The sequence below is a fragment of the Phascolarctos cinereus genome, unplaced genomic scaffold, assembly GCF_003287225.1.
Source record: "Phascolarctos cinereus isolate Bilbo 61053 unplaced genomic scaffold, phaCin_HiC Scaffold_5;HRSCAF=322, whole genome shotgun sequence".
Taxonomy (NCBI): domain Eukaryota; kingdom Metazoa; phylum Chordata; class Mammalia; order Diprotodontia; family Phascolarctidae; genus Phascolarctos; species Phascolarctos cinereus.
This window is the reverse complement of record NW_027555958.1, coordinates 163,401,805-163,427,432: the sequence shown is the minus strand read 5'-3', so window position 1 is coordinate 163,427,432 and position 25,628 is coordinate 163,401,805. Positions and strand designations below refer to the sequence as shown.

Here is a 25,628-nt window from a genome sequence, read left to right as displayed (position 1 = left end):
TCTCCCCTTCCAAGTAGGTATGCCTGCTTCTCCTGAGAATCGAAAGGACCCACTTCAACCTCTTTAATAAAAAGTCTTTGAGACACCAGTCTTTGGAATTGAGTCTGGGGTCTTCTTTATAACAAGTCTAAGATGGGATCCTCCTGGCTCAGTTTCCCCATTATGTTCCTTTGAAAGGGAATGTTACCCACCTGGCTATTCCCAAGTCTGGCTATGAGGTGGATTTGATACTGCATGGTTGGAAAACTGAATTATCTGAATCCAAACAGAGCTAAGGATATTTTATTCTCTTAAAGTTGGGCCCTAAATCTAGTCCCTGCAGTCTCTTCTGTCAGATTTGTGTTTTCCAGACTACAGGCCACTCACCTACAGTTGGCAGCAAACAGCCAGTACCCTACCCAGGAGCACTGATTATTCCTCCCGCTATTTTAAGTTGTTCTTTATTTATTTAAGAAGCACTTTGTAATTGAATCTATGAGTCTTTTATGTGCTTTGGTAGGTTGATCACTGGACATTTTATGCATTTTTGTAATTATTTGTAATGAAATTTCTGAGTTTTTTCTTATGTTTCAGGTCCTGCACCAGCACGGCTTCTACATGAGTGAAAAGAAGGGGATGTATATGAGAAGTTGTGAATTTAGAAAAGACTTTTGGGAGTAGTGTGAGTGAGAAGCTGAGGATGACACTTAGATTCTAAGACTCTAAAATATGATTAGAAAGGCAACGTTTCTCTCAACAGGAAAATTTAGAAGAGGGGAAGGTTTGAGGACAAATATGAGATCGGTTTTTGATCTGTTGAGTTTGAAACCTTTATTGGCGATCCAGTTTGATTTCCAAAGGATCAGTGGTGATATAAGACTGAAACTCAGGAAGGTTAAGACTGGATATAGAACTGGGAATCATTTGCATAGAAATGATAATTAAACCCATGGGAATTTGATAAGGTCACCAAGTAAGAAAGCACATATAGAGGGAGAAGAGTGACCAGGTCAGAGCATTGGAAGATACCCACTTAAGAGCAGATGTAACCTGGAGTGAGATCCAATATAGGAAACAGAGGATTGGTCAGTCAGGTAAGAGAAGAGACAGAAGAGAGCAGGCTAATAAAAATCTAGAGAAGAGACAGTATAAAGGAGAAGAAGACGATCAACAATGTCAAAAGGGGCCAGATATGTCAAAAAGAATAAGACTGACAAAATCCAAAAAATCCAAATCCATTTAAAAGTGTCAAATTAACTTGATTTGTAATAAATTAAATATAACTTCATACCAAAATTAGTTTGGGTCTAAAATTTTAAAATTTTTGTGTATTTATGTAATTAATCCAATTTCATGTTTTAATCATTTCTATTCTAAAAAGCGAAATGATTACTAGGAAAGTTCAAACAGGGTACTGTAAGTGATTTGTATTCTTAAAGTCATAGGAGTTATTTTAATGTATTCCTTTGTGTCTCAGTTTCCTTATCTATAATATGAAGGAGCCAAATTAGATTATATTTATGGTCCCTTCTAGCTCTAAAATGCTATGATTCCATAACTTTAAAGCCCTGAACACACTATGTATTAACAGCACCATTACTGTATGAAGGAGTCACTCGAATTAAATAACTTGAGTGCTCTCTTGAGAGCATTTCTTTTTGGAACCAGACAAATATTTATTTTAAAGGTAATTGTACCTACTTCTGACAAAGCTGGTTAAAGAGAATTTTAGGAGAAAGTGGTCCTTTTCCAGGTTCCTTCATGCTGTGAAGGAACAGAAACATAGCAGAAGTCAGAGTTCCAGGACTTGACAGGTTCACCACTAGTGGATCCTGTAATAAGAAATTTAATTTTCTATCAGTAATACAAATATTTAATAACGAACATACTAAAAAAAACAAAGTTACACTGTTTTGTTTAAGCTGTTTGGTTTAACTTAAACCACACATTTGTAAAACTGTACTAAGACTTTTGGAACACCATATTTATTGATGAATAAATTTTCTCAGCAAGGTGGCAGAGTGCATAGAATGCCAGGCGTGAATCAGAAAGATTCATCTTCCTGAGTTCAAATCTGGCCTCACACACTTACTACTAGCTGTGTGACTCGGCAAGTCACTTGACCCTGTTTGCCTCAATTTCCTCATCTGTAAAATGAGATGGAAAAGGAAACAGCAAAACACTCCAGTATCTTTTCCAAGAAAACCCCAAATGGAGTCACGAAGAGTTGGACACAACTGAAAAACAACTGACCTCAGCTAATTTCTTCTAGTATAGGCTGAACTTGTTCCAAAGCCAGGTATCATTTGGGGTATTAAAGTGTGGAGTAGATAGGAAGGGGAAAGCAAGAAAAAAAATTGGTGCAATTTGTTAACGTGACTTTTAAAATGTAACCACATGGCTTCAGGCAATTATGATTACTAATAGCATTATCAATGTACAGTTAAGTATCAAAAAATCTACTGCTAGGGTAATATCAGAAAGGGCAAGTTATGCTTCTTTATAGTTCTTATATATCAAAAAGGCTTTCTGCCTGAGTGATAACAATATAAATTGACAGCTACTTCTAAGACTATTTTTTTTAAAGGCCATTGGGGTTAAGTAACTTGCCCAGGGTCACACAGCTAAAGTGTTTGGTCTGAGGCCGAATTTGAACTCAGGTCCTCCTAACTTCAGGGCCACTGCTCTATCTGTCCACTGTGCCACCTAGCTGCCCTTACTTCTATGATTTATTTTTGGTCTAGGCAAATGGGGTTAAGTGACTTGCCCAGGGTCACACAGCTAATAAGTGTTATGTGTCTGAGGCCGGATTTGAACTCAGGTCCTCCTAACTTCAGGGCCACTGCTCTATCTGTCCACTGTGCCACCTAGCTGCCCTTACTTCTATGATTTATTTTTGGTCTAGGCAAATGGGGTTAAGTGACTTGCCCAGGGTCACACAGCTAATAAGTGTTATGTGTCTGAGGCCGGATTTGAACTCAGGTCCTCCTGAATCCAGGGCCGGTGCTCTATCCACTGTGCCACCTAGCTGCCCCAACTTCTACGATTCTTAAAAACAAATTCTAATATATAGGTCATAGCTCATTCCTCTATACATATAAAAACTTCAGAAGTCCATGGAGGAAAACCCCTTAACCCATAAATTTGAAAGCAAAATTAAGCATGCCACTTTCAATAAGGGTTATTTAAATGGAAGGCAAGACTGGGGAGTTAGGGGGAAGAGAGAGACTATACTTCCACAGAAGTAAAATAGTGGAATATAAACTTCATTTCAAAGAACAGTGATAACAGGTTTTTTGTTGTTGTTCAGTCATTTCAGTTATGCCTGACTCTTCATGACCCCATTTGGGATTTTCTTGGCAAAGATACTGGAGTGGTTTTCCATTTCCTTCTCCACCTCATTTTACAGATAAGGAAACTGAGGCAAACAGGATTAAGTGATTTGCCTAGGGTCACACAGCTAGTAATTTGCTCTGAATCTCCTACAGCTCAAACAGTAGGGCATGGAAAGAGCAATCCATTGCTGAATCACACATATATTCACATCTAGATTTACTGTACAATTTTTGAAAATTACTTTTATTTGCAAAGAAAAAGTAAATTTTCAAGTATTTATCATAGTGTCCTAGGTGACATTAACCTGAGATGTTGTGCTTATCTGGTGTCAGAAAAGCCTAGAAAAGGATTAGCCTAACATTAAAAAGCACTATACTTAGAGAGGTTGTGGAGGAAGGGAAAATGGAGGGGAGTAGAATTGTACAGAGAAAGAAACATTTCTTTTCAAAACTAAGAATAGGATCTTAGACAGGATATCATGTAAGGCCAAGGCCAAACTGTGTATATATTACATTAAAAGAGATGCACTGCTTTTCCAAGGTGATGATACTGTCAAGAACAACACTCATTTGTAAGTTATGCAATGTTTTGTTTAAAAGAATGTCGTACTATTTACATGTGTGTACGTACACACACACACACACACACACGTATGTTACCCATACATAAGATGTTATTTTCTAATTTCATACGTTTGAGTTTTAACATCCCAAATTGGACATGCTTTCACAAAACTTTGTATTTTGTTTGTTTTACAAAAATCTTTTTTTCCAACAACAAAAAATGTGTTTTAAGCTCAAACTGATTTGTTTTTTTAATTTAAAACAATGTATAGCCATTGTCTCCTATCCCAGGTATGGAATTTTGAAGGTGGCTCATTCTTGCACAATTACAATTTATACAGATGCATTTACTTACCAACTGAGGGTCTGAAGTATGAAAAATTTTTAACTTTGTCCCCTTTTCCTTGACCTCATACATCAGTTCATTGAGCATGTGAGTCTGTGCCAAGTTCTAAAAGAAAACAGAATTAAAGCCTTCTTCCTTAACAAACATGTCACTAACTTATAGAACATGATTTCTTCATTTTTAATTTTGACTGAGAACTACTGCCTAGGTAACTGGCTGAACAAAAAGTATTATTTTAGCAATAACCAGAAAAAGTAACAAAACTCCAATAACATTTTTCCACATTTAAATATTCAGTGCATTAAAAAACCCCATGTGGAAAAAAAAATTTCAAGGATTCTATTACATCTTTATGTCTATGGCAATTTATATAATGTTCTTCACGTAAAAAATTTTCTCTCGGGATATATCTGAGCAAAGAACATTGAAGTAACATGTCATTACCATACTAACAACAAAATTCATTTATTCAAGAAAGGCTCTATTAAGATGGAACTAAAAATAGAATTGACATGCTTCAAAAGTTTAAAATGGCAGTAGTCATGGCTACTCTTATGTGAAACGCTTGTACCTGTTAACATACATTTATGATAAATATTAATTTTGTTGTGGCTAATGGTTAGGCTTAGTTACTTTTCCTTTCCCATTTCATGAATAGACCATTTCCCAAAGGCAATCAAGAATTAAAACAATTCTAAAGTATTTAAAATCAAATTAAAAAATTATAATTCTTAATGTTTGTATCTTACCTGCATGACAGCATTAAAAAAACAAGTGTTCCCCAAGTTATTAATTCCTTTCACAGAAGCTGGTAAACTGCTGTTTTGGCATTTTCCTTTCCATATTTCACCTGTTTCACATTTTTCTTCACAAAGCCTTATTACTTTGGAAAATGAACCTACAAGTATAAACAAACCCCACAAATTATTTAAGATGTGTGTAATCAAATTAGAAAATTATTAACTTGAATATGGAGCTCATGAAAAGGAAGCTAAATAAATCTGTTTTGGGGCATGGTGATAAATCTATGAAAAAATAAACTCACATGAAGGAAACTACATAAGACTGTACATAACAAGGGTAAAACTATATGGTACTTTAGCACAGTGCCTGGCACTTAACGATTGTTAATTTGATTAGCTTAATGCTTTCTGATTCACTGGTTGACTGGTACACTTTTTTCCTATCTATCCTTCTGCAATATCTAGAATTAAACTTACTATTTTTTAAAACTGTATTTTTATAAGTATTTATTCTCTCTTCCCTCACTGCCCCCCGCAATGAAAATTTTTAAAAAAGAAAAAGAACACCACCACCCCCTTAATATACATAGTCCAACAAAACAAATTCCCACATTGGCCATGTCTAAAAATGCATGTCATTTTGCATAAATGCAAATGTGTGGACTCGGGTAGATCCATGCAAGGATCAAAGATGTAAAGTCTTTGAAAGTTGCTTTTTTTCTATGTTGTCAATATTTAAGTTATTTTCCTAGTTCTGCTCACTTATGTATCAGCTCACAGAGATCTACCCAGTTCCCTCTGAAGGGTCCATTTTGTGCTTTCTTATGGCACAATAATATTCAATCATATCCACATACCATAATTAGTCTAGCTATTCCCCAAAAGGGGAATGTAAATTTTATTGTAATGGCCATTTTGTTGAAAGACAGCTTGTGATTCCAAAAACACATTTCCAAATTGGCCAAGACCAAGAACACAGAAAAAGTCCAATTGTTTGAAAAATTATAAACAAGTTTCTTGAAATCTGAGGCAATTTGCTGTGAGCTCCTTCTTCCAAACCATCTCATATTACTTATATGCCTTCTGCTACTATTTCCTCTCTGCTTTCTCTCCTCTCACTCTCTTCTGAACCCTTACAACCTGGCTTCCAACTTCATCATTCCAATGGAATTGGTCTCTCCAAACTTACCAATGATCTCTTAGTTGCCAAATCCAATGGCTTTTTCTCAATCCTTATTATCTTTGACCTCTCTGCAGCCTTAGATATTATTGATCACTCTCTCTCAATCCTCTCTTCTCTCTAGGTTTTTGAGACATCACTCTATTGGTTCTTCTACCTATCCAACCACTCCTTCTCTGTCTCCTTTGCTGTATTTCCTCCAAATCCTCCAGACCACCAAACATAGGTGTCCCATAGGGTTCTGTTCTGGGCCCTCTTCTCTTCTCCCTCAATAGTACTTCACTTGATGATCTCATTAGCTCCTACTGATTTAATTACCATCTCTACTCCAATAAGCCTCAAATCTACCTATCTTGCCCCAATTTTTCTGCTGACCTCCAGTCTCACATTTCCAACTGCCTTTAGACATCACGAACTTGATATCCAATAGACACCTTAAAATCAACACGTCCAAAATGGAACTCATTATCTTTTTCCCTAAACCCTTTCCTCTCTATCTTCTCTATTACTGTCAAGGGCAACACCATCCTTCCAGTTCCACAGGTTAGCAACCCAGAAGTCACTCTCCTCTCCTCACTATCTCTCACCCTCTATATCCAATCTGTTGCCAAAGTCCGTTAAATTTACCTTTGCAACATCTTTTGAACATACCCCTTCTCTCCTCTGACACTGCCCACTGTGGTACAGACTTTCCTCATCACCTCATGCCTGGCTACTGCCAATAGCCAGCTAGTTGGATTTGTCTGCTTCAAGTCTCTCCCCACACTAATCCATCCTCCATTTAGATTTTCCTAAAGTGATTTTCCTAAAATGCAGATCCCATCACATCACCCCCCTTGTCAAGAAATTCCATTGGTTCCCTATCACCTCCATGATCAATGACAAAATCCTGTTTCGCATTCAAAGCCCTTCATAATCTAGCCCCTTCCTATCTATCCAGTCTTCTTATGCCTTACTCCTTGCCATGTATCCTTTAATCCAGCAGCATGGGCTGCCTTGCTGTTTCATGAATAAAACACTCCATGTCTCTCTGATCCAGGCATTTTGTCTGGCCATCATCCAGGCCTGGAATGTTCTCCCTCCCCATGTCTGCCTACTGGCTTCCCAGATTTAAGTTTCAACTAAAATTCCATCTTCCACAGAAGCCTTTCGGGGCTTCTAGGTGGCACTGTGGATAGAGCACCGGCCCTCAAGCCAGGAGGCCCCAAGTTCAAATCCAGCCTCAGACCAAACAGTTGACACTTACTAGCTGTGTGACCCTGGGCAAGTCACTTAACCCCAATTGCCTAACCAAAAAAAAAAAAAGAGAGAGAGAGAGAAAAGCCTTTCCTTAATTCTTCTCTCAGAATTCTAATGACTGCCTTCTCTTAATTATTTCCTATTTACCCTGTATACAGCTTGTTTTTATATATTGCTTTGTTGTTTCTCCAGTTAGACTGTAAGCACCTGGACAGCAGAGATTGTCATTTTTCTCTTTCTGTATCCACAGAACTTAGCACAGTGCTTGGCATATAGTAGAACCTTTCTTGTCTAATCTGTTTCACTGATCTCTTTTTCTGCTTTAAAATAGTACCAAATAATGATATTACTGCTTCATAAAAATAATTTGAGGTCTGAAAGTGTTGGAAGACACCAGTAGTCATCTAGCCCAACCCATTCATCTTATACAAAGTTAGATTTTTTTCTCTCACAGCCTTTGCACAGAAAATTTTTTTTTCTGCTTTGGTAGGTGGCTAGCATTTGTTACAAGTGTCTGTCCAATAAGTGTTTCGTGGTTTAATTTTTATGACATTATGCTTAGTTTTATCTAACTGCTAGCAGTTAGAAGTATGCTTTCCTATCTCTCACGTTTTTAATACCTCACTGAATGAACTGTTGCCGAATAATATGTATTTCCTAATACAGAAACTGAAACAAAATGTACTGATTAAGAAGTTGTCTATACGTTTTGACACTTAAAAAAACTTTCTCTACTGACACATGTGGAAATAACTAAAAACACAAAACACCTGAACAGCATATTTTCCAAGTAAAGATCAAATACTTTAATCTGCATATTGATAATAAAAATAAACTTTTCATAAGCACAAAGTTATTTGCAATTATGTCCCTTAGCTGATATTTTTATACTGTACTACCACAACCTAACAATTTAAATATCACCAAATACATAATTTTAAATTGACAGCAATAAAGTAGCTGAGTGGTAGTGGGGATATGCTATTATTCACTTTAGGAACTTTTCAAGAAGAAAGTTCTGTCAACTTTCCATGTCATCCACAAAAAAAATCTTTAAAGTTAAAATATGCAAATAATTTGTGGATTAGTGTACTATACTTGTGTACATATGAGTGTTCAAAAACATCTGGGATAACATCTTAACATAAACAATGTTCACCAGACCATCTGGACAAAACTGCAGGCAAAAAAAAAGCATAAACATATGGAAAAGCAGATTTTTCCTTTCCCTTTAGCAGTATGGGATGACAAATGTCAAACCTAGATAAGTGCACGCTTCACTGTTCAATGCTTTGCAGCACCACCTGGCTCTCCATGCATAGCCACCATATATGGACAGCACTGCCACAGTGGACCTTATCTTCAGGGCAAACTCAATAAGAGCATTTTATTTTATGGTTAAGTAGGAGCTTCACACAAGTAACAAGAATCTATTTGCTTAATTTCATATTTAGGATGAGAAAATATACAAGCCCAATTAAGCTGTAAGATTTGAAATTTTATTTTTTATTTGATATCACATACCACACACTGTAAAGCTTTTTTTTTGTGAATGAATTATATTTTTATAAGTGACATATTTTAAAAAGGATTCTTAGTAGCTTTATATTTTCAAAATAAAACTGCTCGAGTACCTACAAAAATGACTTCACTTAAGAAATCTACAAGTATTTGCCAAATTTTTCAAATAAATTATATTACACAGCATCATACTATTCACACTCTAAGGCTTATGTTTTACAACTGAAGCAATAGCAACTAATATATAACAGAGAGTATAGAACTACAAGCCTTCAAATGGATAATGTTGAGTCTTAAAAGTCTCCTGGGTAGAAACCAACTATGCTGTTTGAACATCTGAAAAGCTATTCAACCAGTCTCTATACCACTTTATGCAATATTTAGATACATATCAATTTTTATGATTTTGGCATAAAAATTATCAGTTTATCAGAACATAGCTGAGGCAGCTTTAAAGCAGGTTTTGTTTAATAAAAAACACAATTACTTATAATGTCATTATCATTTACAATAAAAAGTAACCCTAACCCTAACCCTAGTTCTCATTGAAGCAAACCGTAACTTTATTATTGTAAAATAGCAATGGTGCAAAGAAACTAAAGATAAAAACTGAGTATGGTTGAGCAGGACAGTAATTTCTTTTAAATTACACTGCTGATAGCTTGAAAAATGCCAGAAATGGAAAAATTGTTGCTGTGACTATTTAAATTGAAGAATTAAATAATCTTCCATTTTAAAAGGTATAGTTATGATATTAGATTTTTTACAATAAAAAAGTTATGGTTTGCTTTAATGAGAATGGTTAGTGGTTACTTTTTATTGTAAATGATAATAGGATTGTAAAAATTTATCAATCTTCAAAATATCTTTATAGAGACAGCTATATCTATATATCTATAAAAATATGGACATATATTTTGGGCTTTATCTAATATCTTTACTATACCTCTTAAAATGGAACATTGTGGTTGATTTTAGAAAAACATGGAAAAGACTTGAATGAAATAATGAAAGAGTGAAATGAGCAGAACCAAAAGAATGTGGTACATAGTTAACACCAGTATTGTTCTAAGAACAACTCTGAATGACTTAAGTAATTGTAAGTATCATAAATACTCAAATCAACTACAAAGGACCTATGAAGGAAGAGGCTATCCACATCCAGAGAATGAATGGATAAACAGAAGTATGTATAGTATGATTTTACATATATATATATATATATATATATATATATATATATATATATATATACACACATACATACATATATACACACACACACATACACACACACACATATGTAGACACACATGAATATACATATTTGCGTCCAAGCATAGCCTTCTGTAGGGTGGGGGGGGGAGAGAGGGAGTAAAAAAATAAAAAGTACACAGCAGAGAACAAAAGAAAACTTAGAAGGAAGCACAGAAAAGCAGAGTAACTTTGAAAAACAATGTATAGTATGTATTTATATAGTTTTTCCCAAAAAAGTCAACAGCGTGAAATGGAAATTCATGGTTTTATATTGAATTTTCTTTTTATGCTGTTCTTTGTACATGGAAATATTTTTTGTTGATTTAAATTCAAAACAAATAAAAAAACTTTTTAAGAGTATTTTGAAGATTGATAAATTTTTACAATCCTATAATTAAACTGAATGTAAGTATATTATCTTAGTACTATTCAAGAATATAAGTAACATAAATACTTATTTCTCATTTTATTTGTGTATGATGTATATATATGTATATTTATATCTTTATAGAGACAGCTATATCTATAAAAAAAAGACATATATTTTGGGCTTTTGTATTTCAAACCAAAAATAGGAATGGTGTCAAAGGATTTCATTCAAGTCTTTTCCACATTTTTCTAAAATCAACCAGTTCATCATCTCTTACAGCATAGTAGTATTCCATCACAACCATATACCACAACTTGTTTAGCCACTCCCCAGTTGACAGGCATCCCCTCAAAATACTCTTCTAAAAATACTTCTCAAAATTTTAAGATTCTTAACTACAGTTAAGAAGTGGTAGACAGCATTACAGGTCTGTAGGTGGAAGGGACTTCTGAGGTTATCTAGTTTAAGCTCCTCATTTTATAGATGATATATTTAAGTCGCCTGAACCCTAAAAAAAAGTACTATCAAATCAGCAAGAATTTATTTTTTCAAATTTTTTTTTAATATAAATTTTTATATTTATGGAAAATGCATGTGAAATGCTATATAAAATGCCAATATCAACTATTATATCTGTAATTAGGAAAATGATATAGGTATACATAATTTCTTGACTTTTACTTTTTCAGCGTATAGTATTTCTGTAGTTAACCTTTAAACCCACAGTTTTATCTTCCAGGCTAAAAAAAAAAGTATATAGACACTGGACTTTGAACTAATTAGGACTAAAAAAGTTTAGTCAGATGAAGGTCAGACCACTGTAAAATGCTTTTACTATATACATTGTAAAAATCTCAGTACTATAAGGGTATCAAACTGTCTCAAGTACCTGAATAGCACCTGGAATTATTTTCTGAACCACTGTGTCTCTGGCTTAGTTTAGCTAAGGCTATTCACAAAGCAATCTATCACACTTTACATGATGTCACCACATTCAATTAACAACAGCTCTTTATCATTTTAAAGGTAGGGCAAATTCCCTTTGCCCACACACACATACACTTAATTGCCCAGAAATCACTTTAGAATGAGTAAACAGTAAGAAACAGGATGATGCAATGGAAGGAACAGTGGATTTGTAGTGAGAAGGCCAAGTTTCAAATATCGGCCCTGCTGATTCTTCCATCAGTGACCTTATGCAAATCTCCTTACCTCTGTGGACTTCAATTTCTTCCTCTTCAAAGAAGGGGGTTGGCCAGCTAACTTTCGGAATGTCTTATAGCTTTAAATTTATGATCTCATTTTGCACAAAACAGGCTCACTCAGTTTCTTCTAAATACAGAAATACAGAGCATGTCTAAAATTCATTTTATCTAAACAAAAATTGTCAACAATAAGGTACCCCTCTAGGACACTAGTGTAGTAAACAAATGAGTTTCTCTAAATTATATTTAAATTCAAGATAGCAAACTTCAGATCATCTTGTTATAGTTAAAGGTTTATTTGCATTTTTAAAAATGCAAGAGCCAAAAAGTAAAGTTAGTACCTATTTACTTACTAGAAAATAACATGATATGAAAACATGATTACCTCACCCCAATTCCCTAGCATAAAGTTCATGAGATGCTCACAGAGGAGCCAAAATGACATTTGAATGTCACCCTGATAAGAATATGATTTGAGTATAATATAAACATTATTTTCTCATCTTTCTTTTCATAGAAATTTCCAAGTGACTTTTCCCAAGAAAGAATTTTATTTTTTGTGTACATTCCACATATCTCCCTAGTTAGATTTTTTTTCTTTAAAAGATAATGCTGGGTACAACAAATTCTAGGATCAGATGTGAAATCCACACAGCTGCAAGCATTCTTTTGGGAACCCAGCATCGGGGCTCATCTCAATTGCTTAATGCAATTACCTAAATCAGTCATGTAGTACTAATGTAATTTGTACATATTTTCAGCCTAAGAGAAATTGAGTCTTTATGAGAAACTGAGTAAGAAGCAGGGACCTTGTTGCCACGCTCTCCTATCACACTAGCACCAAATAACAAACACTTCATTTTTGCTTTTTCTAAAAATCCACTAATTTTATCAACCATCATGCCTTAAAATACTTGTTTTGAAAGTATGCAATTTAACACAAAGGGTGATAACAGATACATGCCTATAAACTTTATTATGCATTTTTGAGGGCTACTATCATTAATACTGGAAGACACACAAGTAACATTTTTTCATCATAAAAACTGACTAGTAATAACTAATAAGTAATAACTAGTACTCCATTTATTCTGAGGCTAATTCTGAAGCCAAAAACAAAAACAAAACCAAAAAACCCTAAGGGTTTATTTTTTTTAAATAGTGAAAAGCCAGTATTAAATATTAAATATTGCTAGGAATTACTAAGGAATAATTCAAGTTGTCATTATGTTTTCTTCTCTTATGACCAATATATTTGTAAAAAGAAATTTAACATACCAAAATTAATTATAAAAGACATATGAAGAAGGCACTGTCAGCATCCAGAGAAAGAACTGATAAATAGATGTATAGGATAATTTTACACACATACAAATTTATATCTAATTTATATCTGATCACACACATACATATTTATATCTAATGGTAGCCATCTCCAGGGTGAGGGAAGGGGGAAAATTTACATGATAATTCTGTTGTGTATTTGAAAGGAACAGCAAGTTGTGCCTAGTAGATTTGAAGTTTCATGTACAATCATCTTTTTTATTGTACTGTTATAGAAATGATTTTTATTCCATAAATTAGAGTAAAAAAAAAAGAAATTTAGCAACATTGCAATTTAGAAAAAACTATCAAAAAACCCTAACAAAATCATCATGTAAGTTTTTGCCTATCATCTATTTTAAATTCAGATTTAATTAGTATTAAAGAGACGAAAGGAAGCATAACATAACAGCAGAGCTGACCTCAGGGTCAGAAAACTGGGTTCAAGTCCTTCTTCTGACACACACTAATTTGCACTGGCAGAGGGGATTTCCTCAACCAATAAAATTACTGCTTCCAATCCAAAGTACTAAAACTAAAAGACACCTATTAATTTAAGCTTGCAGCCTTGTCATCAGAACCACCAATGTATCATTTGAACTTCACCTGTGAAGACGAAATTCCTATTTTGTTCCCCAATTAGAGTGTGAACTTCTTGAAACAAAGACTATCTTATTTTTCTATTTGATTTATGTCCCCAGAACTTATCACAATGCTTGCCACATATTAAATGTTTAGTAATCTTGTATAATTCATTCATTTGCTGGTGCATGATCTTAGGAAATTTTTTTTCTAGGTACTGTCTCCTTATCTGTTAAATAAAGACAGTAACATTTTATTTTCCCCCTTTTATCTCACAGTATGAAAAACTCCCACTCAAACAACAAGCCTCTAGAAAGTCTTCCCTAGAAGTTAAAAATGTTTTATTTTCTGGAATTCACATGGAAGTTTGAGCATACCACTCATCTACTACTTATGCATAATTTTGTATTACTCTTAATCTGAATCTGTGTCACTACCACAAACGACTGAAAAGCTTGAAAATAAAATCAATGGGATTCATGAACTTCAAAAAAAATTTATAAGAATGAGAAAATTATTTTAAAGAAAACTACTAAGCTGCACTCTACTGGAGTTCCTGGTGGTAGAAATTTGGATTCAGAGAAGTTTTTTTTCCCACTACTGAAAAGGGTATGATGTTGGGTGGTAATAGGGGAGATATGACAGAGTGGGTAAAAGTAGGAGTCAGAAAACCTAGGCATTCCTACTCAGAAGTTTATAACACTACACTGCTATTACAAAGAGTCATATTTTTATAGCACCACATTGCTGATACTCCATTAAGTATTACTATAGTACATCACCACAGTGTGGAGGTGACCTTGGGTTTTCAAAGGCAACCCTGGTGGAATACAAGATTTGTCAGGTCCTATAGGAAGGAAGACTTTGAGTATAGGCCAGATGACAGACTATATGTCTGTCATCTGAGGTCTAGCCTAATTAACTTTGGAGATGCTTTACACTACAATGGCCACAAGAGCTCCCAGAAGTCATTAACTACACAAACTAAGAGAATATACATGCTGTAAAAAACACTGACCCCTATAATGAACTCTTACTTTTTTTAGACCATGTGTTGGACTCAACTCTCAAATTCTTTGATTTCTTGATTTTCCACTGATGAATATTAAAATATATAGCAATGGAAGTTACTTGAAATCATTGAAGACTTCCTACTTCAAGATTGTTTTCAAAAAGGTTATCTTTTATATACAAACGTGTTAAAACAATGTTTATCACTCACACTCTACAAAGAATATCTATGTCTTTAGTAATAAGAGTACTTGAATTTTACAGCAAGTAATTATTGAGTACCTACTACATGCTTGGCATTATGTAAGTAACAGAAGTATTAGACACAGATCCTGCCCTTGAAAATCTTACAATCATAATGGAAAGATGACATATACACATAAAGTAGTTAAAAAATAACACAAGGTAAGATGTTATTAAATGCCAATATTGAAATATTGGCTTATTACTAAAGTTCTATGAAGGAAGAACAGCATAGTCCCTGCTGCTATCCCTGACAGAAGTCTGTTATAATCCATAAAGAAGGCTCAAGTTTAATCTTCACTGGTAGGATTTACAAAGACAAGACAGAGGAGGACATGCCAGGCAGAAAGAAAATAATTAACAAAAGTAGAGCAGTAGGAATTAGTCTATAATCTTTGGGACAGTAATGGTGGTCACTCTGGCTACAATGTTATCATCTTGGAGAGTAAAAAAAGATAAGGATGGACATGTAACCTGGAAATCACATAATTATCTCCTTAGGTTCTTATACCATTTCAAACTGCAAGCTCCACAAAACCATAAACTAGTAATTCAGATTCTTTTCATTTTGTACTTTGTTACCTCAATGGTTACATGACTGGGCAAAAGTGGGCACTCTTTCCAGTAGGGAAAGATCTCAGATCTCAACACATTCATGCCCCTTCATCATTCCACGTCTTCCTATAAATATTCCATGGGGGATGGGGAGGCAGTCAACAATATGCTCATTACAGTATGTAGGTACCAACATAGAACACAAACTGTGCATCTATTATTATCCCTCATTCCCACTATATTACCAGACTACCTCTTTCACTTCATATATATATAATTCTTCATTCAAAATATGTTGTGGCCTAGTTTACCTTATGCCTCTCCATTATTTTTTGAGTTCAAAAGTTATCAGTAGCCTTTTCATCATATTACCCCCTAAGATATTCAGGATCAAAAGGAAAATGGTGTCTCCATCTCTCTGTGGATTCAAATGAAAACTAGCAATAATATCAGGTAAAACTCAAAGATGAGATATTGGAGAAAGTAAAAGATGAACTTATAAGAATTGTCAATATGGTGACGTGTACACTTAGATCAAGTGCAAATACCTTAACATGCCCACCCCAAATACGAAGTAAGTGCCACTATCTTGTCATTTTGGAAGCAATTTGCTAAGATACAGAAATTTTTGCTGCTGAACAGAATAATCTTACCATTTTGTTTTCATGCATTGATATGCACTTTGATATTTCAAACAAAAGAAAGAGACTGTGGAATTCCATGATTCACAGCCATGTAACATTACCTGAAAAATACTGGTATTAAATAGATGGGATTTTGTTTCAGGAAATATTGTAGGTTGGGGTCACTGGAAGTATTGCACAACTTTCCAAATGCAATCTAGCTCTCTCTGTTGTTGCAATGAAAAACTTTTAAACAACAAGGGCTATCCAAAAGAAGAATGAGCCACTGTGAGCAGTGAGTTCTCCCACTAAGGTACAAGATATATAAGATATACTGTAGGTGAATTCTTGTTATGGACAAGTTCTACGGGTTGTGTCCAGTCAAATGCATGTCACACTCAATGTCAGTGGTCTCTCAAGTAGTGAGTGCCTATCCTCTAGGGTGCATCAGATGATCCATTGGGATAAGGGGAGAATATATTAAATCTACTTATACTTTTTTGGAAAAAAGAAATAAACTAAGCTTTACTAATATTTAATATACAGACTTATAATTGTGTTGCCTTTACTCAAATCACGTATAGTATACAAAGTTTTCTTGGGAAAGACTGGGAATTCCACAGCTCAGAGGGGTTGAGAACTCATTCAGTTGCAGCATGTTATGACATTTTAATTTACATGTGCCCAATTAAGTAGATTTGTAGATGTTATCTAGATGTAATTAAACTAAATTTCCCAAAATGGATGAGTGGTTTTGGAAAATCCCTGAAAAGAAACTGAATTACAAATGACAAAAACAATAACAATAATAATAATAATGAAATTATAAGTGAACAATAAGATAATGGCAAACTGATACTTCTCTTGCTCCTAGTATGAATTCTTTATCAATTGTACTACAAAGAAAAAATTAGGACCCACTAAGCTCCAACAAATTGGCCAAAAAAACCCCATGGCATTATCAAGAAGATTTGAAATATGGGTTTACAGACTACTGCTGATGCTGATTCATGTGCCCTAAGATATTATTAGCTAATGATAACATGAAGCCATCATGATTACCAAGACCTTTAATAACAAAGGTCCCAGAACATGAAGACAAACTGGTACACATTTTTCAGTGACAGTAAAGCCATGCAATGCTCAATCCAGTATTTTACAAAATAGCACTAAACTTAATGACAATGTTTAGAAGCATATTTTGAAGTTTCTAACTTTAAACTGAAAAAAGAAAAGTCACACACCATTGGAAAAGAATTTGTTCTTCAAGCTTCAGCAAAAATGGCTCAAATAATTCAAGAAAAACAACTTAAGAAGAAATTAAATCTGCTCCTTTGTCTGTAGACTGTCGAAAGATAGAAAACTGCTGAAGATCTGCAGAAACAAGTATCAGAACACATTAATCATGTGTTTGACATTAACCTGGCTAAATAAATTGTGGCACATGAATATAATGAAATGTTACTGTGCTATGAAACAACAAATACAAAGAAACATGGGAAAATGTACATAATCTGATGCATAGTATTGTAACTGGAAACAAAAAAATACCATATATACAGTGACTACAAACTGAAAGAGCAGCCTGACTCATCTTCCTGAGTTCAAATCTAACCTCAGACACTTAGCTAGTTATGTGACTCAGGGTAAGTCATGAACCCTGTTTGCCTCAGTTTCCTAATCTGTAAAATGAACTGGAGAAGGAAATGGCAAACCACTCCATTATTTTTGCCAAGAAAAACTCCAAATGGGGTCACAGAGTCAAACATGACTGAAAAAAGACTGACCAACAAACAATAATGCAAAAAGAGCAACTATATGACAATCAAAACTAAATACCTTACAAAATTATAAAAAATAAGCATGGCTCTAAATAAGAGATATGAGAAGCATCCCTATCCCACCCCTTTGCAGAGCTGGGTTCACAAATATTGAACATATTTTCAGACTCTTTTGCAGAATCCATCAGTTTTGCTGATTTTTTTCTCTTCTTGAAAAATATTGTTTATCCTATTGGATGGCTTTCTGGGATCACACACAATTTAGCAGCCACTACTATAAAGGAGCAGAGAACTTGGACTATAATATTCCATAACACAAAAAATATAGGCTTAAAGGGAAGAATAACTTACCCAGCAAAACTAAGTATAATGTGGGGGGAGGGAGAGATGGATTTTTAAATGATAAAAAACATTTCTCTAAGTATTTCTTACAAAAAGACCTGAGTTGCATAGAAACTCTGAAGTTTCCAGTGGAGTGAAGAGAAACATAAAACAACAAACACAAATGAACAATGATAAAGGAACTCTGAAGTTGCAATACTTGACATCCATGACACTTGTGTCCCCTCTGAACCCTATCAATAGCATCAGAAGTCAGAGAGGGAGTCTAAGTAGATGAGGGTAGGAATGGTTTTTGCTATGTCTTGATGACCTTCAAAAGAACAATAGAAGAGACTGGAAGAGGAATACACTAGAATGGGGGAGGGGAGAAGGAAAAGAATGTTAGGGAAAATTATCTCACATAATCAGGGTGAGCAAGTAAACATCTCTACAAACGAAGAAAGGGTAAGGGTGGCTGACACATCAACCTCACTCTTATTTGAATTAGTCAAAGGAAGGAACACATGTGCCCATGCATACACACATGTACATAAACACATTTCATTCCACTGGCAAATAAGAAAGAAGGGAGAAAGGAGAATTAAAAGGATGGCAGATTTAAGGGAGGGATTAGCCTTAAGTAAAACAAACTAACAAAAATATACAAAAACATTTATAGGGCTTTTTGAGAAGGCAAAAAAATGGAAATCTGAAGGGGTGTCAATAAATTGGGGAATGGCATGGTATTTACCTTGTGATGGAATCCTATTGTGCTGTAAGAAGTGATGAGCAGGCAGATGTCAGAAAAACCTGGAAAGGCTTACATGAACCAATGCTAAATCAAGTAAGCAGAATCAGGAGAACACAGTAACAGCAACACTGTGCAATGATCAACTGTGATGGACTTAACTCTTCTCAGCAATACAATGATCCAAGACAATTCCAAAAGACTCATGAGAGAAAATGCAATCCACGTCCAGAGAAAGAACTATGGATGCTGATCAGAGCATACTATTTTTACTTTTTTTTTCCTTCTTGTGGTTTTCCCTTTTGTTCTGATTCTTCTTTCACAACATGACTAATGTGGATATATGATTAATGATTGCATATATGTAACATATCAGATTGCTTGCTATCTTGGGTAGGAGGGTGGGGGGGAATGGAGAAAAAATTAGAACTCAACATGTTATCAAAGTGAACGCAGGAAATTGTTTTACATGTAATTGGAAAAAATAAAATGCTATTAAGTGGAAGGAAGGAAGAAGGAAGGAAGGAGAAAGAGAAAGAAAGAAAGAAAGAAAGAAAGAAAGAAAGAAAGAAAGAAAGAAAGAAAGAAAGAAAGAAAGAAAGAAAAAGAAAGAAAGAAAGAAAGAAGAAATGAAATGGAGAGGGCTTCAGAGAAACATGGGAAGACTTGTGTGAAGTGAACAGAAACAGAAGAACAATTTATACAATGACAACAATAAGGTAAAAAGGCAAACAACTTCAAAAGAATTAGGAACTCTGATCAAGTAACAATTAACTACAATTCCAAGGAATTGTGATGCTACCCACACAGCCTGACAGGCCACACCTAAGGTGTAAAGGACTCAAAAGTGCTGTTGTTACAAAAGATTTAGTAGCGGGTAGAAGGAGATGAACTAAAGAGAAATAACTAGTGTTTTTAAAAAGGCAACAACAGGGGCAGCTAGGTGGCACAGTAGATACAGTGCCAGCCCTGAAGTCAGGAAGACCTGAGTTCATATCCAGCTTCAGACCAAAAACCTGACATTTGCCAGTTGTGTGATCCTGGGCAAGTCACTTAACCCCAATTGCCCCCCCCAAAAAAGAAAAAAGCAATGACAAAAAACCCATTTTTAAAAATCAGCTCCTAGCCAACTATAGAAAATGTGGCCACTTTTTTATAGTATCATTTTATAGGCTCTATCATCACCTAGATTAAGCAGATCAATGTTACATCACATTTGTTCTCTGTATTCTTTAAAACTTCCATAAACACTGCTAACTTTTATTAGCTACTCTTTCAGTGCTTTAGGCAACTCCAAGGCTATAAGTTGCTGATGAAGTACTGACCTGCAGTGGCAAAGAGAATTTCCTCATACAGTGGTTCTCTTCCATAAGGTACTCTCTAAGTCTAAATCCATAAATCTATGATGCTTTATCAATGAAATCACAGGTCCTATCTCTATCCTTACATATACAAGAAATAAGGTGAAACTACACTTTAGGAATGTATAGCAGTGACAATATTCATGCCCAGAGGCATACACCTACATAACGTTTATGGCATTTTTAATACATACTAACCAAACCCTACTACATTATTCTGAAGTTCCACCTCATTCAGCCAACTGTAGAATCAAGTTATAGCACTCTCAAAATAGCACCACTTCCAGCATAGACCTCTCTTGTGTACCCTTGACTTAAATCTTATTAGCTGAATGTTATAGTGAAACTTCAAGACATTACATTAGGGTCAAGATATACAACTACTGAGTGCAGCTTGAATCACATTAAAATGTAAGTAGGAAAAAGATAATGTAAATTTGTGGCTAAGTCAGCATGTGGCCTGCGGAATCCATTTCTTTTTGAGTCTGGCATAACTACAGTAGGGTACAGATTAGAAATTAGTAAAAAAGGGGAGGATTCCAACATTTGGAAAACCTTAGACTTTACTACTTTTTTTCAAAGGTGAATGAGAAAATATCACTAACTACTGGTCTACTTTCCAATCTCTTCAAAATCTTCATGGGAATAATCTGCATCAAGAACATCTTTTATGAAGGTCAGTATGAAGACAGTAGGCAAGTTTTAAAATTACACTCTGTAGTAGAATGAGTTTTACATGGACAAAACTGTCTGACAGAGGAAGAGATATAAGATCCTAATGTGACTATTGGCTGATTGACTAAAACAAACATTTTACTATGTAGAGCAAAACAGTACCTTTAAAGGTTCCTAAGCTTTTTTCAATATATATTTTCACTTTTGTAGAGCAATTCAATGTAAGGAATATAACTTCCTACTTTCAATATTTTGTAGCTGTCAAATACACACCTAATTTCATTTTATAATGGTGTTAACTTGGTTATGTTAAAATAACACAAGATTCCTTGAAATATATCACAACAGAAATACTTGTATTTGATTATCCTCTGACTAAATGCAATGACAAATGATGAGGACAGATGATCAGCTTTCTATTCTCTGTATGGGAGTAATGAGGACTACAAACAATAAATGAAAAAGACAACTTGACTGTTTCTTTTAAACAAGGGAGAACTCTATAAGGATGGAGAATAAGGGATATAGTGAAATAACTGTGGTGTAGAAAAAAAATATGAGGCATTAGTAGTACAACTTTTTTTTAAAGCAACAGTAGAAGTCACTGAGAAAATTTGGGAGTGATATGTTTAAAAAAAAAATCAGGGTCCTAAGAATCAATTTACCAAGGAATACTCAAGATATATAAATACATTTACAAGGATTCAAAATACAAAGGCATATGCTCCTACTTCTTTGCAGTGGTAGGGGACCACTGTGTATGACTTTAATACTTTTTTAATATACTAACTAATTTTGTTCAACTTTCTCCCCCTTTTATTCTTCATTATAAAGAATAATTTATCAAGACGGGGATGCTGGAATATTCTGGGAAACGTGATATAAAAACAAACGATATCAATAAAAATGTATTCAGTAAAAAAAAATACATTCATAAAACTGTCTTCACACAAATAAAGAACTTGATTTTAGGGGCAGCTAGGTGGTGTAGTGGATAGAGCACCAGCCCTGAAGTCAGGAGGACCTGAGTTCAAATCCTGCCTCAGACCAAACACTTGACACTTACTAGCTGTGTGACCCTGGGCAAGTCACTTGCCCTCAACTGCCCCCCCCAAAAAAAAACCACACTTGATTTTTAAAAAATACATATTATTTAGCTAATCCATCTGAGGTACAAATAACAAAAGTTATTCACTTTCCAAGACAGAAGCTTTAGCATAATTCACACAATTCAGCCCGGCCACTCTAATGAGCCAAAAGCAACCCTCCTTAGCCCAACACAACACTACCCTAGTCAGCTCTGGTCTACTCGGCTCTTTCCCAGTGTCTGTACTCCAGATTCAGGTCTCTGTCAGGTGCTCATCTTGAGCTTTTATAATTTAAATTTTAGTCATTTAGGAATACATCTCTATTTATAATACTACTGTGGAACTTTCTGTATAACACTGGTGCCCTAATGTTGTTTTTTGTGAAACTAATATCTTGTAGAGTTCCTGGGAATGACTCTTAAATAAACATTGTTGAATGAAACTGAAACAATAACAATTACATTACGTGGGATATGCCTGTGTTCAATCTTTTTATTATTATTATTATTATTCATAAATCGTGTCCAAGGTGTCATTTATATGTGTGAATTACCAAACATATTACTATATCACAAGTCCCTGTGATAATTCATAACTTACTTGCTTCTGTTTTAGAAACCTGCTTCTGTAGAAAATCAACTATTTGAGCCAAAACTTTTTTATTACGATGTGCTGATAATTCTTCATCACATTCATAACACCTGAAAAAATATAAAATTTAAATGAAGCCGATAAAAATACCTCAATATTTTTGAACAGCTGATGGTAGCAAAATTATTTTTCATCTATACAGTTTGAAGATGAAAGTAGATGTGAAATGAAATATCTTTTTCAAATGAAAATTCATTTTAAAATCTTTCAAAGTGAATTGATAAATTGATTAGGTTCTCAGATGTTCAATCCTAGTAGTGATATGGGAGAAAAAGCACTAACTTTAGTTAGGAGGCACTGGATCTAATTATGGATCGACCATTTCTACCTATCTGACTATGGGAAAATCACTTTCTCTGTGCTTCAGTTTTTTAATTTGTAAAATGGAAATAGCTCACAGGGGTTGGTTGGTTGCTGAGGAGATCAAAACTAAAAACAGATGTAAAGTTCTTTGTAAACCACAAGTATCAATTATTATTATTATTATTATCCTGATCTAACTTTAGTATTCAAAGCAAAGGCACCTACTGAGTGGTTGTGGAATAGTGGAAAGATTAGTGGATTCGAAGTCAGAACATACAATAACAATTCCTGGCTCCAGTACTTACTCCAGTATAACCTCAACCTTTCTAGGCCTCACTTCTCTCACCTTTAAAATGGGAGAGTGACTGGACTAGATGACCTCTAAAGTCCCTTGTAATTCTAAATCCTATGGTCCTATAGCAATGCAAGCTCATTCTATAAACCAATATAAGGCTCATTATTTTCTTTCAGGCCTAATAAAAGTACTCAATAAACTTTACTTACCATATAACCCATGTGCTAAGATTGATAATGATACAGTGGGGTTCAGTGCGGGAAGTCTGGAAGTGTTTCAAAGAATGCTGGCCTTCTGAGTTTTGACTACATCCCTAAAGATCAAAAGAATTCCACTTTATTATGTGGATTAAGAGCCTTGATTTCAAATCAATTTTACTTTCTATCAGATGTAAATTTAAGTGAGATAATTATTTTTCTTTTATAAAGTAGGAAACTGCTTCAAAAAATTTCTTATCAACTTTACTTCTTATCTAAAGACTGGTTTTTTGCATTAAGTGTCTACTATGTGCCAAGCACTGTGCTAAGTGCTTTACAAATATTATCTCATTTGATCTTCAGCCCAATTAAAATCTCCGAATGTAAATGGCCAGTGACTTAGAACTTATGTTCCAAAATTCATCTCCTATAAACTCCTTAACTGTGAAGTCTTATCACAAAGGTAAATACAGTGGAAGTAAACAGATGCCAAATGATACATTTTTAGAGATCAGTATTTAAGAGAACGAATTGGAAAAAGCTGATGCAGCTACCGGGGGGTAAATTAAGTTGAATAAACAAATCTAAGAGAAAGATTTCCTCTAGAGAAACAAATAAAGCCTTCTTCTACTGCTCCAGATCCAATCCTAGGAATGGACTCTCTATGATGGTATTAACATAATCATAAGAATACTTCCTCACCCATGGGTAAGCTTTTAAAAATCACATTTTCCATTTCACATTGCAAAATGTTTTTCTAGACCCAAAGAATTTATTCTGAGAGCCTTTTGTCTATGTAAACATTAAACATAGCTTAAGTTGTATAAAACTAGTGACATGCCCTAAATGACACATGTTTATCTTTTCAAATTATTAACTTCTTATATATGTAACATTTTTCTCACCTGAAAACCACACCTGAGGCACAACCAAATATCAGGTTTTACTGATGCTCCATCACAAAAACTTCTTTCCTTTAAACATTCTGAACAAACTGACCACAAATTCTGAGCTACTGCTCTCTTCACATGGTGGACACTAACAGCTTGACTTACATGCTGACAAGTTAAGCCTGCTAAAAAGAAACTCATTATTTACTAGATGTGAATATTAAAAAACATTTTTCCAAAAGCAGACCTTTGAGTAATTTTTAAAAAATAAAATCTCCACAACAACCAAAGTTGATTAAAATATCTAGATTGTATTTGCTAAGATTTAATGATTGAAACAATGAAATATCTTTTTTCCCCATTCAAAACATATATTTAAAATCTCATTGCAAAGAATTCTGTATAACAAATCTACTGGTTTCAGTATGGGGCAGGAGAGAACAGTGCAAATATTAACCATCCATCACAATTTAATTTTTTAGCTTTAAAAGCATTAAACATGAGTAATATTTTCCTCCTTCCCTCAAAATCTTCTTTTGGTCACAAATGTTATAATTTACCAGCAATGTCATCTGAAGAGTCTTCATCCAGAGGGGTATTAGGCTTTCTGTTTCTTCTGGTTTTTTCGGAAACAGCCCTAGATGGATCTTTCACCCGCATCTGTTACTTGCTGAGGAGGGGAGGAAAAAAAGTAAGTTACTCCACATTCAACATTTCTTCTCATCTATAAAAAGGAGTTAAAAATTTTGAGATGTATAAATAAGATTAATATCCTATCAGGCATCAGAGTCAGGCCTCAATGGGGCTTGACTCTACAAATTAAGTATTTTCTGTAACCAATATTGAGAGGTTAGATACTCTACTCTAATTGAGGGGGAAAATGCATATCTTAAACGTCTATAGCCATGAAAGTCTTCAAAATGTTATCTATATGCATGCCCAAACTTGACATATTCCACTCTGCAGATAAGGGGTTTACAGGCTATTTTGTTTTAATTCCACTTTTCTAAAACGAAAGCTGTAAAAAAGTTAGAATTTTAGAGACTTTAAAAACTCCTCAGAACATCTTAAAACTTCCTGAAAATCACCCACAAATAGTTCTTATATCTTTTTGATCAAAGTGTTTTATGTCTGGCATCTTCTAGCATATTAAAAGTTTGGATTTATTTTATTTTTAAAAACTGTATCACCATGACATAAAACCAAATATGAGCCATGTAAATTATTTTTCATCTATAATTC

The 25,628-nt window shown here is 34.3% G+C and overlaps 1 protein-coding gene across 6 annotated transcripts in view; it reads right to left on the bottom strand.

Moving 5' to 3' along the window:
- USP45 (ubiquitin specific peptidase 45) overlaps positions 1–25,628 on the bottom strand; it is an 88,760-nt gene that overhangs the window by 50,281 nt on the left and 12,851 nt on the right. For 4 of the 6 annotated variants that reach the window (XR_013486972.1, XR_002326786.2, XM_020998301.2 and 1 more), the window contains exons 2-8: positions 24,947–25,056; positions 24,402–24,571; positions 23,509–23,612; positions 22,651–22,751; positions 4,974–5,122; positions 4,234–4,329; positions 1,681–1,811 (exon numbers count right to left, since the gene is read on the bottom strand). Coding sequence is in view for 4 of the 6 variants with exons in the window: in XM_020998301.2 (XP_020853960.1) it covers positions 1,681–1,811; positions 4,234–4,329; positions 4,974–5,122; positions 22,651–22,751; positions 23,509–23,612; positions 24,402–24,571; positions 24,947–25,046 (851 nt within the window). In the remaining 2 variants the exon portion in view is untranslated. Of the gene's footprint in view, positions 1–1,680; positions 1,812–4,233; positions 4,330–4,973; positions 5,123–22,650; positions 22,752–23,508; positions 23,613–24,401; positions 24,572–24,946; positions 25,057–25,628 lie in introns of those variants that run through there. The other 2 variants (XM_020998299.2, XM_078155225.1) reach the window with 2 other exon arrangements.